The 13,043-nt window shown below is 46.4% G+C and overlaps 1 protein-coding gene across 4 annotated transcripts in view; it reads left to right on the top strand.

Annotated features, from left to right (window-relative positions):
• NNT (nicotinamide nucleotide transhydrogenase) overlaps window positions 1-13,043 on the top strand; it is a 404,867-nt gene that overhangs the window by 230,953 nt on the left and 160,871 nt on the right. For all 4 annotated transcript variants that reach the window (XM_029577710.1, XM_029577726.1, XM_029577728.1 and 1 more), the window contains exon 14: window positions 4,456-4,651. In XM_029577710.1, coding sequence (XP_029433570.1) covers window positions 4,456-4,651 — 196 coding nt within the window. The remainder of the gene's footprint in view (window positions 1-4,455; window positions 4,652-13,043) is intronic.

Raw genomic sequence — 13,043 nt, 5'->3', positions numbered from 1 at the left:
TCTGCATGCACATTGATCACATGCATATTCATTAGGGGGATCTTGAAAACCCAACCTGTTTGTGGCTCCCTAGTCTTGGGAGAAAAAACTGCTGCTGTAATCCATTGGATTACAGAAACTGCACTATCTTCTTTTTTTTTTTTAGCATAGATTCCATGAATTTATTTACAAATGAAGTCGGATTAACCAGTGTGTTCTCAGACTCCTCCTTATTTCCATTTTTGTGAAGAGGGAACCACATCTGCCAACTCTAAAGAATTGTTTAAAAGTAAAGCTTAGGTAACCACACTGGTCAAATATAAATTACAACATATGGGTAATCTACAGGTATTATTCTGTCATGAATAAATATACAATATATACCTGTATCTATTATCAACACAATTTTTTTTATTATTATTCACTTGATTACACACTCATAATACCATTAAAAGTTTTAAACATTATCCACTCACACCACATTCATTCACATAATACAGTATTGCACATATCCCTATTACATTAAAATACATACATTTTCCATCAATATTTCATACATATATATTACATACATGTGACTAATCCCATTATTCAAATGTTATACAACAATTCCCAAATAGTTCCCTAACATTCATTTAATTATATCTTAATTTTTCTTACACAATTATATCATTTATTTTCATAATTTTTTGTTACACAGAAGCACCCAAAATTTTCTCTAAATATTTCCTCACATAACTCTAGATGTTTTCTTCATACAACTCCCATAGTTTTCCCTTAGTGCTTCCTCACACAACTCCCTTTTCTCTCGATATTGATAGAACTCCTAACGAGAGACTTTCGTTTCACCCAAATGGTTTCCTCAGGGGATCACTACTGAACTATTGTTTCTTCATTACCATTATAGGGAACATCCATTCATTCATTAACCTTGTTGTTCTTGTTGTATATATGGAACTTTCTTAATCTGTTGTCTCTTGAATACCTTCTATTCTCACTGTGCTGGTGGTATAAGAAAGTCGAGCTGGTTTGGAAATTCGTCTGGAGTTGAATACAACAAGAACAACAAGGTTAATGAATGAATGGATATTCCCTATAATGGTAATGAAGAAACAATAGTTCAGTAGTGATCCCCTGAGGAAACCATTTGGGTGAAACGAGAGTCTCTCGTCGGAAGTTCTATCAATATCGAGAGAAAAGAGAGCTGTTTGAGGAAGCATTAAGGGAGTTTTACCAATATCGAGAGAAAAGGGAGTTGTGTGAGGAAGCACTAAGGGAAAACTATTGGAGTTGTATGAAGAAAACATCTAGAGTTATGTGAGGAAATATTTAGAGAAAATTTTGGGTGCTTCTGTGTAACAAAAAATTATGAAAATATATGATAATTGTGTAAGAAAAATTAAGATATAATTAAATGAATGTTAGGGAACTATTTGGGAATTGTATAATCATTGGCTAATGGGATTAGTCACATATATGTAATATATATGTATGAAATATTGATGGAAAATGTATGTATTTTAATGTAATAGGGATATGTGCAATACTGTATTATGTGAATGAATGTGGTGTGAGTGGATAGTATTTAAAACTTTTAATGGTATTATGAGTGTGTAATCAAGTGAATAATAATAAAAAAAATTTTGTGTTGATAATAGATACAGGTATATATTGTATATTTATTCTTAAAAGTAAAGCTGCCAGAACTTTCTTAAATTCCTTTAATAACCTTGGATATATCCTAATTGGCTCCATTGCTTTATTTATTTTGAGTTTTGGTAGCTCTTTGCTGATTGAGATCCACCTACCATTTAAATTTGTAGCAGTTATCTGTGGTCCTCTTCCAAGCCCTTCCTCAGTGAGCACTGAACAGAATAATTGTTAAGCAATTCTGCCTTCTCCTCATCAGCTTCCACATATTCCCTTCTTCAGCTTTGTCTTATAATCCCATTTGTTATACTTACTCCTGTCACTAATGTATCCAAAAAAATAAATAAATCTTGTTGCCTTCTTTTACCTTATTAGCTAGTTTTCTTCTTTTGCGTCTTTGCTTTCCTAACTACTTTCCCAGATTTTCCTAACTGCTTCAGATATTTTTCTCTCTTCCTCTTTCTGTGATTTCATATATTTTATGATTGCTAACTATTTTCCCTTACCCCTCAGCTCCTTCTTTAGAAAATCACAGTAGCCTTTTTTATCTTCCTAACAAAAAGATTTGTTTCTCTTAAAATGTCTCTCTTCAGTTTTGTCCTAACTTATTCCAGTTTAGTCCTAGTTTATCCTATCCAGTTAATGACTTGAAGTGCTTCCCCTAATCTTAACAAAATTAGTTTTTCTTAAATTTAGGACCCTTGCCTTTGAATGAGCCACCACTGCCTGTGCTCTAATATTGATCCACACCATCCAGTGATCACTGGATCTCAGGTGATCCCCTCATTATGAGATCAGAAACACTATTCCCATTTGTAAGCTCTAGATCCAGTATTGCACACTGTTCTCCCCCCCCCCCCCCCCCCCCAATGTTGGTTCCATTACCAGTTGCCAGAACTGTTATTTCTGCTTACAGTCCAGGATTTCCCTGGTTCTAGATGACACCACAGCTGAGATGTCCCAGTTAACATCTGGCAGATTGAAATCTCCTAATAATCGCCTACCCTTTCATAGTATTGGTGATAAGAGATGTGTAGCAAAAAGGGAGGCAGTTTGGATTTATTTATACCTTGGGGAGGAGTACATGTATTTGAGAAAAAGTCCCTGAGGATGAATACGAACTGCAAATGTGTGGCGTGAATAACCCCTTAGGGACCAGATTGGGAGTAGAGGGCATTATTGTAATGTCTGCAGTGCCTGTGCCTCAGCCTACCCTAAATATATACTTTTTTGGGACTGTAGTCATAAAGTATTTATGGGGATTTTAGTTCAGAATCAATTCCATTGATAATGGGGGTCCCACGAGGCTCCTCATTGTCCCTTCTTTTTTTTTTTTTTTTTTAATATCTGCTTCCTCCTTGCAAGATTTTATCTTTATTGGACATAACTTTTAAATTGTTTGCAGGTGATATACAATTTCTTTTCCCAATTTCATCTTGGGATCTAGCGTTAGAGAAATTTACTAGCTGTGTGCAGCAGGTTAACACTTAGCTTTCTGATAAAAGCCTAGTGCTGAACATTGCCAGGACTGAGAGCTTTTTGTCATCTTGCTGTGAGGTAAAGGATGTGCCTACTTCCTAGTCCTTTGCAGTTTCTACAGTACCAATTAAATCACAGGTTAGAGATCTAAGGTTGATTATTGACTCTTCTCTTATTCTCCATCCACACATTCAATCACGTTCATTATTGTTCTTTTTTTCAAACTTCGACCTAGATTCATCATTTTGCTATAAATATTGCAAAAATAGCACCAGTGATAAAAAAGGGGCATGGTTAGGCTAATTTTCCTGGTACCGCATTATAGCTATTTTTTCACAGTGCAAGTTAAATCTATCGCATGCTGTGTTATTGACTGGTCAAGTTTTTATCACATTTTTCGATTAGGGCTGCTGGCTAGAGAGAGAAGAGACTTTGTAGAGGCTCACAAAAAAGTTAACTGTACAACTGTAAGAGGGGGCATTATGAACTTGAGATGAGGTTTGTGGGGTGGTGTGGGCTCTGGGGGGCAATTTTACATGCATAGTCATACATACGAACAGCACAGTTACCATCAGTGAAGATTTGATGTGATTTGGAGGGATGAAAGGTAAAGGACATTTTTACACTTTACTGTCTACCTACCTTGATTGCAGCTAGGTAGAGAGAGCATCAAGCTAGGTAGAGAGAATATGATTTAAATCTACTTTTTTGCCCTGAATATCTCTTAAATTGACTCTCTCTATGATGATTGCTATTTAGGAGAAATATTTGCCGTTAGGGAGAGTCAGGAGGAATAGTCTGTGGGCACTTTTTATCTGCACATTTTAGCCAGAATTTTCAAGCAGATTTATGTGCAGCAATATACTTTGAAAATATACTTTGAAAAGTCATGGGGCAGATATATCTATATTTTCAAAAGCGTGTGTGTGTGTGTGTGTGTGTGTGTGTATACAGATGCTTTTGAAAATTGAAAGTAAATATGTAAGGTCCATCTCTGCCTCTGGAATACCTGACATTTGCATATACCATTACATATACAGAAAAGTGATGGCTGAAAAAGACCATATAGCTTGCCCATCCACACCAACTAATTCAGTTTGAATCCAGATACAAGAAAGCATGAGATAAACACAGGGGATCTCAGAGAGTGGTAGGGCTTGTAAAGCTGAATTTTCAAAAGACCATTTACATGCATAAGTTTCGGGTTTATGTGCATGTATCCTTTTGAAAATTATCCCAAATAGAGGGGGTGAATTGACCCCTTTTGTATTTTCTCCCATTTTATAGTTGCATATCATATCCTAAACTGATGAAAGGATCTGACATGGTCTTGCCTTTTATTCCTAGATGATGTACTTAGGTTCGGGACTGTGCTGTGTTGGTGCCCTCGCTGGTCTGTCCACGCAAGGAACTGCTCGTTTGGGCAATACCTTGGGTATGATGGGTGTTGCTGGAGGTGTGGCAGCTACTTTTGGTGCTCTTAAGCCATGTCCTGAGTTACTGGCCCAGATGTCTGGGGCAATGGCTTTAGGTGGCACTTTAGGTAAGTACTGTGCAGAATGAAGTGCTGTGCCAGTCTGCATTTATGATGTTCTATGTACTTAAATGGTACTTAAATCATGATTGCATTAAAAGTAATCCAGACACTTTTTCTAATAGGATTTTAAGGTGCAAGATATTTTTTCTTTGACAAATAAATTTAATCATAAGAATTTCATGGTTATCAGTTGTCTCCTGGTTGCAGAATTTTGAACAGAGGTATTGATCCAGAAATAAAATCATTGCTATTACTACTACTAATTTCTATAGTGTTACTTGACATATGCAGCGCTGTACAAAAATACATAAGACACAGTCTGCTAAGTAGAACTTATCTAATCAAGACAAACATGCAGGGCAATATTTGGTATTTCTTTTTTTAAGAGAATTGTTAAAATCAGTAAGGCTGAGAGCAGGGTAATCAGGGGTTAAAATTTAAAAGCAAACTCAAAAAGGTGGGTTTTTAGACTGGATTTGAATAAGGCCAGAGAGGGAGCATGATGCATGAACTCAGGAAGTCTATTCAAAGCAAATGGTGTGGCCAGTAGCAAAGCATGAAGTTGGGCCTTCGTGGTAGAGGAGCTGGGCATAAATAAGAGTGGCTTGCCTGATGAGTGAAGTTCACAAGGAGGTATGTAGGGTGAGATGAGAGATAGTGAGGAGCTGCAGCGTAAAGGCTCATAAGTGAGTAAGAGGTACTTGAAATATATATGGAAACGGATAGGGAGCCAATGTAGTGACTTGAGAAGGGAGGTCATATGGGTGAGAGAGAAGTCACATAGCTGAATTTTGCATATATTGTAGTGGAGAGACATTGTTCTTTGGGAGATCTGTGAGGATGTTGCAGTAGTCTAAGCAGGAGATAATGAGAATAGATAAGGGTCCTAGTAGTCTTGATAAAGTAAATGACAATTTCCTGTCGTGTAGCCAGATGGACTCAGAACAAATGGGTATAGTGTGCTCGTGCTAGCAGTTGGAGACGGATCTGACGTCAGCACGGGTACATATACCCCCACAGGAAGTGAAGCTCTTCAGTAATTTCCGTCTCCAAAGCAGTTTGGAGAGCCTGCACGCTCGCTGAGCGTGTTTCCAATCTACTTCTACTTTTCTATTACTAACATCTTTACAGGAACATCGAGCCCCGCGCTCCTGCGGTGATACCACTGGTCCCTCCCCCAGTTGAGCTTCCCGGGGTGAGTTCCGTGCTCTCTCGGAGGTTTAGGCCTCGGTCCGGTGGCCGAATCGCGGCAAGGACCAAGCCTGCGGGCTAAGAGGCGCCTCGGTCCCGGCGTGGACCTGGGAGGCAGCGGGTGCATTCCTCAAGCGCGGTGGTGACGGTACTTCCCCTCTCCCCCGCAGCCAGAGACCGCCCGGGTTCTAGCCGGGAAGCGCCGAGGATCAGGTAAGGCGCACAACTTTTACTTTTGGTCTCCGAAGTCGAGGATTGACGGCGTTGCCTGTATGCGGCACGCCGTAGTGGTCGCCATTTTGTTGGCCCGGTTCAGGTATTGAGCGCCCATGATAGACGCCTGTATTGAGCGCATACTGCTGACTGCATGTTATTGAGCGCATATTCTGTTTAGCGTATATGGCTGACCGCATATTATTGAGCGCAAATTCTGTTTAGCGTATATTGCTGACCGCATATTATTGAGCGCATATTCTGTTTAGCGTGTATTGCTGACCGCATATTATTGAGCGCATATTCTGTTTAGCGTGTATTGCTGACCGCATATTATTGAGCGCGTATTGTGTTAAGCGTATATAGCTGCCGCTTAGCATTGAGCGCATATTGTGTTAAGCGTATATAGCTGCCGCTTAGCATTGAGCGCATATTGTTGAGCGCATATTGTATTGAGTGGATATTTCTGCCACATTTTACTTTAGCGCATTGGACCAATCGAATGCCCCGGTGTCCCAGGCGGCGGCGCCTCCTGATTCCGGCGTGAAAGCTCACGGCCTCTGCTCAGCATGCCAGCTCAGAGCCACGCACAGCGAGGAGCCAGACTCCCTTTGTGCCCAATGTGAGGAGGCAGTGGGAGCCTCGGGCCAGGACCAGTCTCAACCAAGGTTTGTGGATAATTCTCCAGGGGCCACCCCGGATCTTGCAGGCAGTCTCGAACAGCCGGGAATCCCGGGGGATCTGGTACCTAGGCGACTTGAGACCACCTCCATTTCATGGGTGGATCTCTTTAAGGGGATCCATGCCTTTGTACAGATGCAATCAGCTTCCCGTTCAGGCCCTGCTGTTACAGGGGCTGCTGCTCCTGCTGCTGCTCCAGTGGACCCTGCCCCATGGACCTTCGCGCCCTTATCGTGCACCGCCTCCGGGCAGTCCGGTTCAGGCGGGCCCTGATGTCTCGGAGACCGACTCAGAACCCTCCGTGGAGGGGGAACTTCCCTCGGGGATGGAGCCATATCGAACCATAAGGCGGTTCTTTCCCAAGGAAGATCTCTCCGACCTAATATCTTAGTGCCTGGCGGAGTTGGATATTTCGGGGCCCAGCTCTGCGGTGCCACCTACACAGTACCCTCTGCTGGAAGGTCTTCGTCGTTCAGCCCGCCATTTTCCCTTCTTGCAAGCTGCACAGCAACTGATAGATCTGGAATGGGCTGCACCGGTGGCCTCATTCAAAGGGGGGCGGGGCCTGATAGGCATGTACCCTCTGGATCCGGCTATCAAGGAGATGCTGGCGTGCCCTCAGGTGGACGCCTTGGTTAGCGCTGTGGTCAAGCGCACTACCATCCCAGTTGAGGGGGGGGGGCGGCCCTCAGGGAGGCTCATGACAGGCGACTGGACGCCATCCTGAAACAGATATTTGAGGTGGCAGCTCTGTCTTTGCGAATCGCAACTTGCTGCACAGTGGTGACGCGCTCCTGTTTGTCACAGGTTAAGAACAATGCTCCGGCAGCGGACATGGAGTCCTCTCTCTCATTCCTCACGGATGCCGCATTCGACCTAGTCTGTACAATAGCTAAGGGGATCTCATCTTCTGTGGCTGCCAGGAGGCAGCTTTGGATACGGAATTGGTCTGCTGATGCTCCTTCGAAGACACGCCTCACCAGAATGCCCTTTAAGGGGTCCTTCCTGTTCGGCAGCGACCTTGATAAACTGGCCAGCACATGGGGTGCTTCTCCCATACCTCGACTGCCAGAAGACAGGTTCAACAGGAACCAGCTCGCCTTTCCAAGGCCCTCCAGAGGCAGAAGTTCTCCACGCTTCAATCCCTATAGGGGTCGCTACCAGGCACCTCGTCCTCAGGCCAGGAACCAGTCCTTTCGGCCCAAGCAGCAGAAGAGAGGAGCCGGCTCAGGCTCAGGTCCCGGCTGTGCCTCCCAATGGGATTCAGCTGATCCATCTGGGGGACGGGGCCATAGGGGGCAGGTTAACCCTCTTCTACCCCAGATGGGTCGAGATTACGTCGGACCAGTGGGTCTTCGCCATCATCCGAGAGGGTTATTTTCTGGACTTCCATCATCTCCCTCTGGACAGGTTTGTGGAATCCTCGTGTCCGATCCACAAGAAGGCAGCATTGGAAGCTACCCTGGTGAGGCTCCTGTCCCTGAAAGCCATAGTCCCGGTACCTGCACGGGAAATGAATTCTGGGCATTATTCCATTATTTCATGGTACCCAAGAAAGGGGGCACCTTTCGGCCCGTCCTGGACCTCAAGTCTGTCAACCAATACTTATGGGTCCCGAGGTTTCGCATGGAAACTCTGCGCTCAGTCAAGAACGCAGTACAGCCAGGAGAATTCCTCACGGCCTTAGATCTATCAGAAGCCTACCTGCATATCCCGATTCATCAGGATCATCAGCGCTACCTACACTTCAAGGTGCTAGGACGCCACTTCCAGTTTCGGGCTTTGCCCTTTGGGCTGGCCACATCGCCGCGGACCTTCACCAAGGTGATTGTAGTGGTAGCAGCGGCGCTCAGACGGGAAGGAATCCTTGTCCATCCCTACCTAGACGATTGGCTGATCAGGGCGAAATAGCGAGAGGAGAGCCATCGGGCAACCAACAGAGTGATCGCCCTTCTGGAAAGCCTGGGATGGGTAGTCAACCTCAGCAAGAGTTGCCTATAGCCTTCCCAATCTTTGGAATATCTGGGAGTCCAGTTCGACACCCAGGCAGACACAGTCAGTCTCACCACCAAGAGAAGATTACAACTTCAGACGCGTCTCCGGTCCTTGATGGGAGCCAGTTGACCCACAGCTTGGGATTACCTGCAGGTTCTCGGTCTCATGGCATCCACCCTGGAAGTGGTACCCTGGGCGAGGGCCCAGATGAGACCTCTACAACGCTCCCTGCTCTCTCGATGGAGCCCCCGCTTCCGACATTACTCTATGCATCTACCTCTACCAGCCAGAGTGCGGACTCAGCTACGGTGGTGGTTGCAGTCCAACCACACGAGCAGAGGGTCCAAGATGTCCTCCCCCACGTGGACTCTGCTCACCACAGATGCCAGCCTGAGCGGATTGGGAGCACACTGCGAAGAACTCACCGCACAAGGGCAGTGGAGCAGGGAAGAGTCGGGTGGAACATCAACCGACTAGAGGCACGGGCAGTCCGGTTAGCCTGCCTGCAATTTGCTCACAGACTAAGGAACAGAGCAGTCAGAGTGATGTCAGACAACGCCGCCATGGTGGCTTACATCAACCGACAGGGCGGAACCAAAAGCCAACAGGTGTCCCTCGAGATAGCCCCGCTGATGGCTTGGGCAGAGGCGAATCTTCCGGACATCTCCGCCGTCCACATCGCCGGAAGGGACAACACTACGGCAGACTTCCTCAGCAGAGAAAGCCTAAATCCGGGAGAATGGCAGCTGTCTCCCACAGCCTTCCAGATGATTGTGGATCACTGGGGGATTCCGGACATGGACCTACTAGCGGACAGGTCCAATGCTCAAGTACCCAGATACTTCAGCCGCAAGCGAGATCCGTTCTCTCAAGGGATCGACGCCCTGGTTCAGCCATGGCCTCCAGGGGCCCTCTGTGTAATTTCCTCCGTGGCCCCTGCTGGGCACCCTTATCCACAAGATTCAGAAGTACCAGGGCCTAGTTCTTCTAGTGGCACCAGACTGGCCAAGAAGACCCTGGTACGCGGACATGAGAAGACTACTGGCAGGGGAGCCCCTTCCCCTGCCTCAGCTCAGGGACCTGCTACGTCAAGGTCCCATCCTTCACGAGGATCCAGCTCAATTCTCTCTTACGGTCTGGCCATTGAGAGGGCTAGACTGAAGAAAAGAGGTTACTCGGAGCCAGTGATAGATACACTCCTCCGAGCTTGCAAGTTTTCCACATCCCTCACCTATGTCAGGATCTGGAGAGTATTCGAAGACTGGTGCGACACTTACGGCACCAATCCGCATGCGACCACAATCCCTATTGTTTTGGATTTCCTGCAGGATGGGCTTCAGAAGGGTCTCTCCCTCAGCTCCGTCAAGGTTCAAGTTGCTGCGCTGTCTTGCTATGGTCCCAGGAGGGATGGCAAGACCATTGCCTCGCATCCAGATGTTTCTCGCTTCCTGAAAGGAGTCAAGCACAAATCGTCCGCCACTGAAGTGGCCAGTGCCTTTGTGGAACCTCAACATAGTTTTGGATTTCCTCGCGGGATCCACCTTCAGACCCCTTCGGGGCCTGTCTCTCTGTTCTCTAACTTTGAAGATGGTGTTTTTGCTGGCCGTATGTTCAGCACGCCGTATCTCGGAGCTACAGGCGCTGTCCTGCCAGGATCCCTTCCTTAGGATCACTCCAGAGGCTATCCATCTTCGCACGGTTCCATCCTTCTTGCCGAAGGTAGTCTCACAATTTCACCTCAACCAGACCATATCCTTGCCAACCACGGCAGGTCTGAAGAAATCAGAAGAAGGGCGTTTGCTACGCCATCTCGACATTGGCAGATTGCTGCCCAGATATCTGGAAATGACAGAAAAAGTTCGAAAGACTGACCATCTGTTCGTCCTTCACAGCGGGAAGAAACAAGGAGAAGCGGCCTCTCGGCCCACCATCGCCCGCTGGATTAAAGAAGTCATCACAGCGGCCTACGTGGAGGCCGGGAAGTCACCGCCTCTACAAGTCAAGGCTCATTCTACCAGAGCCCAAGCAGCATCTTGGGCGGAATCTAGGATGCTGTCGCCTGCAGAAATATGTAAAGCGGCGACGTGGTCCTCCCTCCACACCTTTTCCAGGTTCTACCGTCTGGATGTCCAGGCCAGGGAGGACACAGCATTCGCAAGGGCAGTTTTACACGGTCCTCAGGCAGCCTCCCGCCCAGTCCGGGAGTAAAGCTTTTGTACATCCCATTTGTTCTGAGTCCATCTGGCTACACGACAGGAAATGTTGAGATTACTTACCTGATAATCTCGTTTTCCTTAGTGTAGACAGATGGACTCAGCATCCCACCCAGCTACCTGTGTACATTGGTTTCACTGATTCAAGGTAAGCCTTATCACTTCTTACATGAGTGCGTCCACTCTACCAGGTGTCGACGCCTTCCGGTTGGGAATGCTGGCGATCTCCAGCTACTATCAATCGGTCAGGGGAATCCTGTTTTCACCATTTCATTGAGCGTCAGTACACATATATCCATAACAGCTTTTGCAAGGAAGATTACTGAAGAGCTTCACTTCCTGTGGGGGTATATGTACCCGTGCTGACATCAGATCAGTCTCCAACTGCTAGCACGAGTACACTATACCCATTTGTTCTGAGTCCATCTGTCTACACTAAGGAAAACGAGATTATCAGGTAAGTAATCTCAACAATCTTGTGGTGATAGAGAGAGAAAAAACACATTTTAGCAGTGTTTTGGATATGTGTAGAGAAGAAGAGAGAGGAGTTGAAGTTGATCCCAGCTGGGACTGGATTCCTAATCAAATTTCTGTTGTAGAGAGGTAAATCTGGGAAGTATCAATGTGAGGGTGGCATTGAAAGCCATGGGAGGAGACCAGAGCATCCAGGGAATTACTATATGGACAGAGCTCTGAGGCACACCAAGTAATAGTGAGATAGCTGTAGAGGAAGAGACACTGGAGGATATAGTAAAAGTGTGATGGGAGAGGTAAGAAGAGAACAAAGACAGGACAGAGTCCAGAAATCCAAGTGAGGACAGGATATCAAGGAATAAGTGGTGATCAATAGTCTCAAAAGCGATGGATAGGTTGAGGAGGATAAAGATCAAGTAAAATCCTTTTGGTTTTAACCATAAACAGGTCAGTGGAGAGTTTGGCAAGGGCTTTTTCTGTTGAATAGAAAGGACGAAAACTAGACTGAAGTGGATTGAGAATAGCTTGAAATAAACAAAAGTCAGGACAGCAGAGCGTGAGCAGCTTGTTTGAGTAGTTTGGATGTAAAAGGATGGAGGGAGATGGGACAATAGTTAGCAGGACAAACAGAGACCAGTGAGGGTATTTTGAGAAGCAGTGTGATCACATGGATAATGACATGAGATGGAGCCTGGCACAAAATGTCATAGTTTCAAGAAGCTTTGAGCATGCTTCAATGGGCATGAGCAGTCCTGGTCACTCCCCTGCATCTCATGCTGGGCTCTTCACTTTCATCTTTTCTGCAGAGCCCACATAGTTCATCTCTCTCGCTCACATTCCCTGTACGTACCGGATCAGTCCAGACTCCTGGGTTATGCCCCTGCACCAGCAGGTGGAAACAGAGCAAAACTTGTCAAGCTCCACCATATATACCAGGGTGCCGCCCACAGCCTGCCAGTATTTCTCTGTTTCCAGCAGGTGGTTCGGGTGCATAGCTCACAGCCTGGTTAGAGAAGTTAGAAAGAGTTTAAGTTTTTGAAGTTTGGGAGGCCAGACAGGCAGGATCTTTGTTCTTGCTGTTTCCTCTTTCTTGTTTTCAATTAAGTTTAAAAAAAAAAGTTTTTGTTTCTTCAGTTTGTGAAGTGCCGGTGAGTGCTCCCAGGAGGTTGTGAGGCCCTGAGAGGGCCATCCCTCCTGGTAGAGCCCTTTGCTGGTGCTTGGGGTCGAGGATCCCACCATCCACAGCCCAGCTGGGGTGATACCGGGGAGCCCGGCTCACTCACCCCAGCCGGACCGTTTCAGGACTCGTCGGGGGACAGCGCCGGTGAGTGTTTTTCCCAAAAAAAACAAAAACTTTTTCCTCCTCGTGGCGGCTCCCCGATCCGACTGCGCCTTTGTTTCTTTCCTCCCCTCCCTCGCGCCGGGCGGTTCGCGGGCTTTTTTCTCGCGCTTGATTAGGTTAGCAGGGCAGGCATGCCACGTGGCGCGGCCTGCACAGCCTGCGGCTCCGGCAGCGCACACCTCTCCCGGGATGGGCTGTGTTTGGCCTGCATCCCGGGGGGGGCGAGGGATCGTCGGGGACACTCCGGGGGCTCTTCGTGCGGCAGACTTCAGTCGCGATCGCGGTGGGG

The sequence above is a fragment of the Rhinatrema bivittatum genome, chromosome 1 (genome assembly GCF_901001135.1).
Source record: "Rhinatrema bivittatum chromosome 1, aRhiBiv1.1, whole genome shotgun sequence".
Taxonomy (NCBI): Eukaryota; Metazoa; Chordata; class Amphibia; order Gymnophiona; family Rhinatrematidae; genus Rhinatrema; species Rhinatrema bivittatum.
The sequence above is the reverse complement of the archived record's forward strand: the minus strand, read 5'-3'. Positions and strand labels throughout refer to the sequence as shown.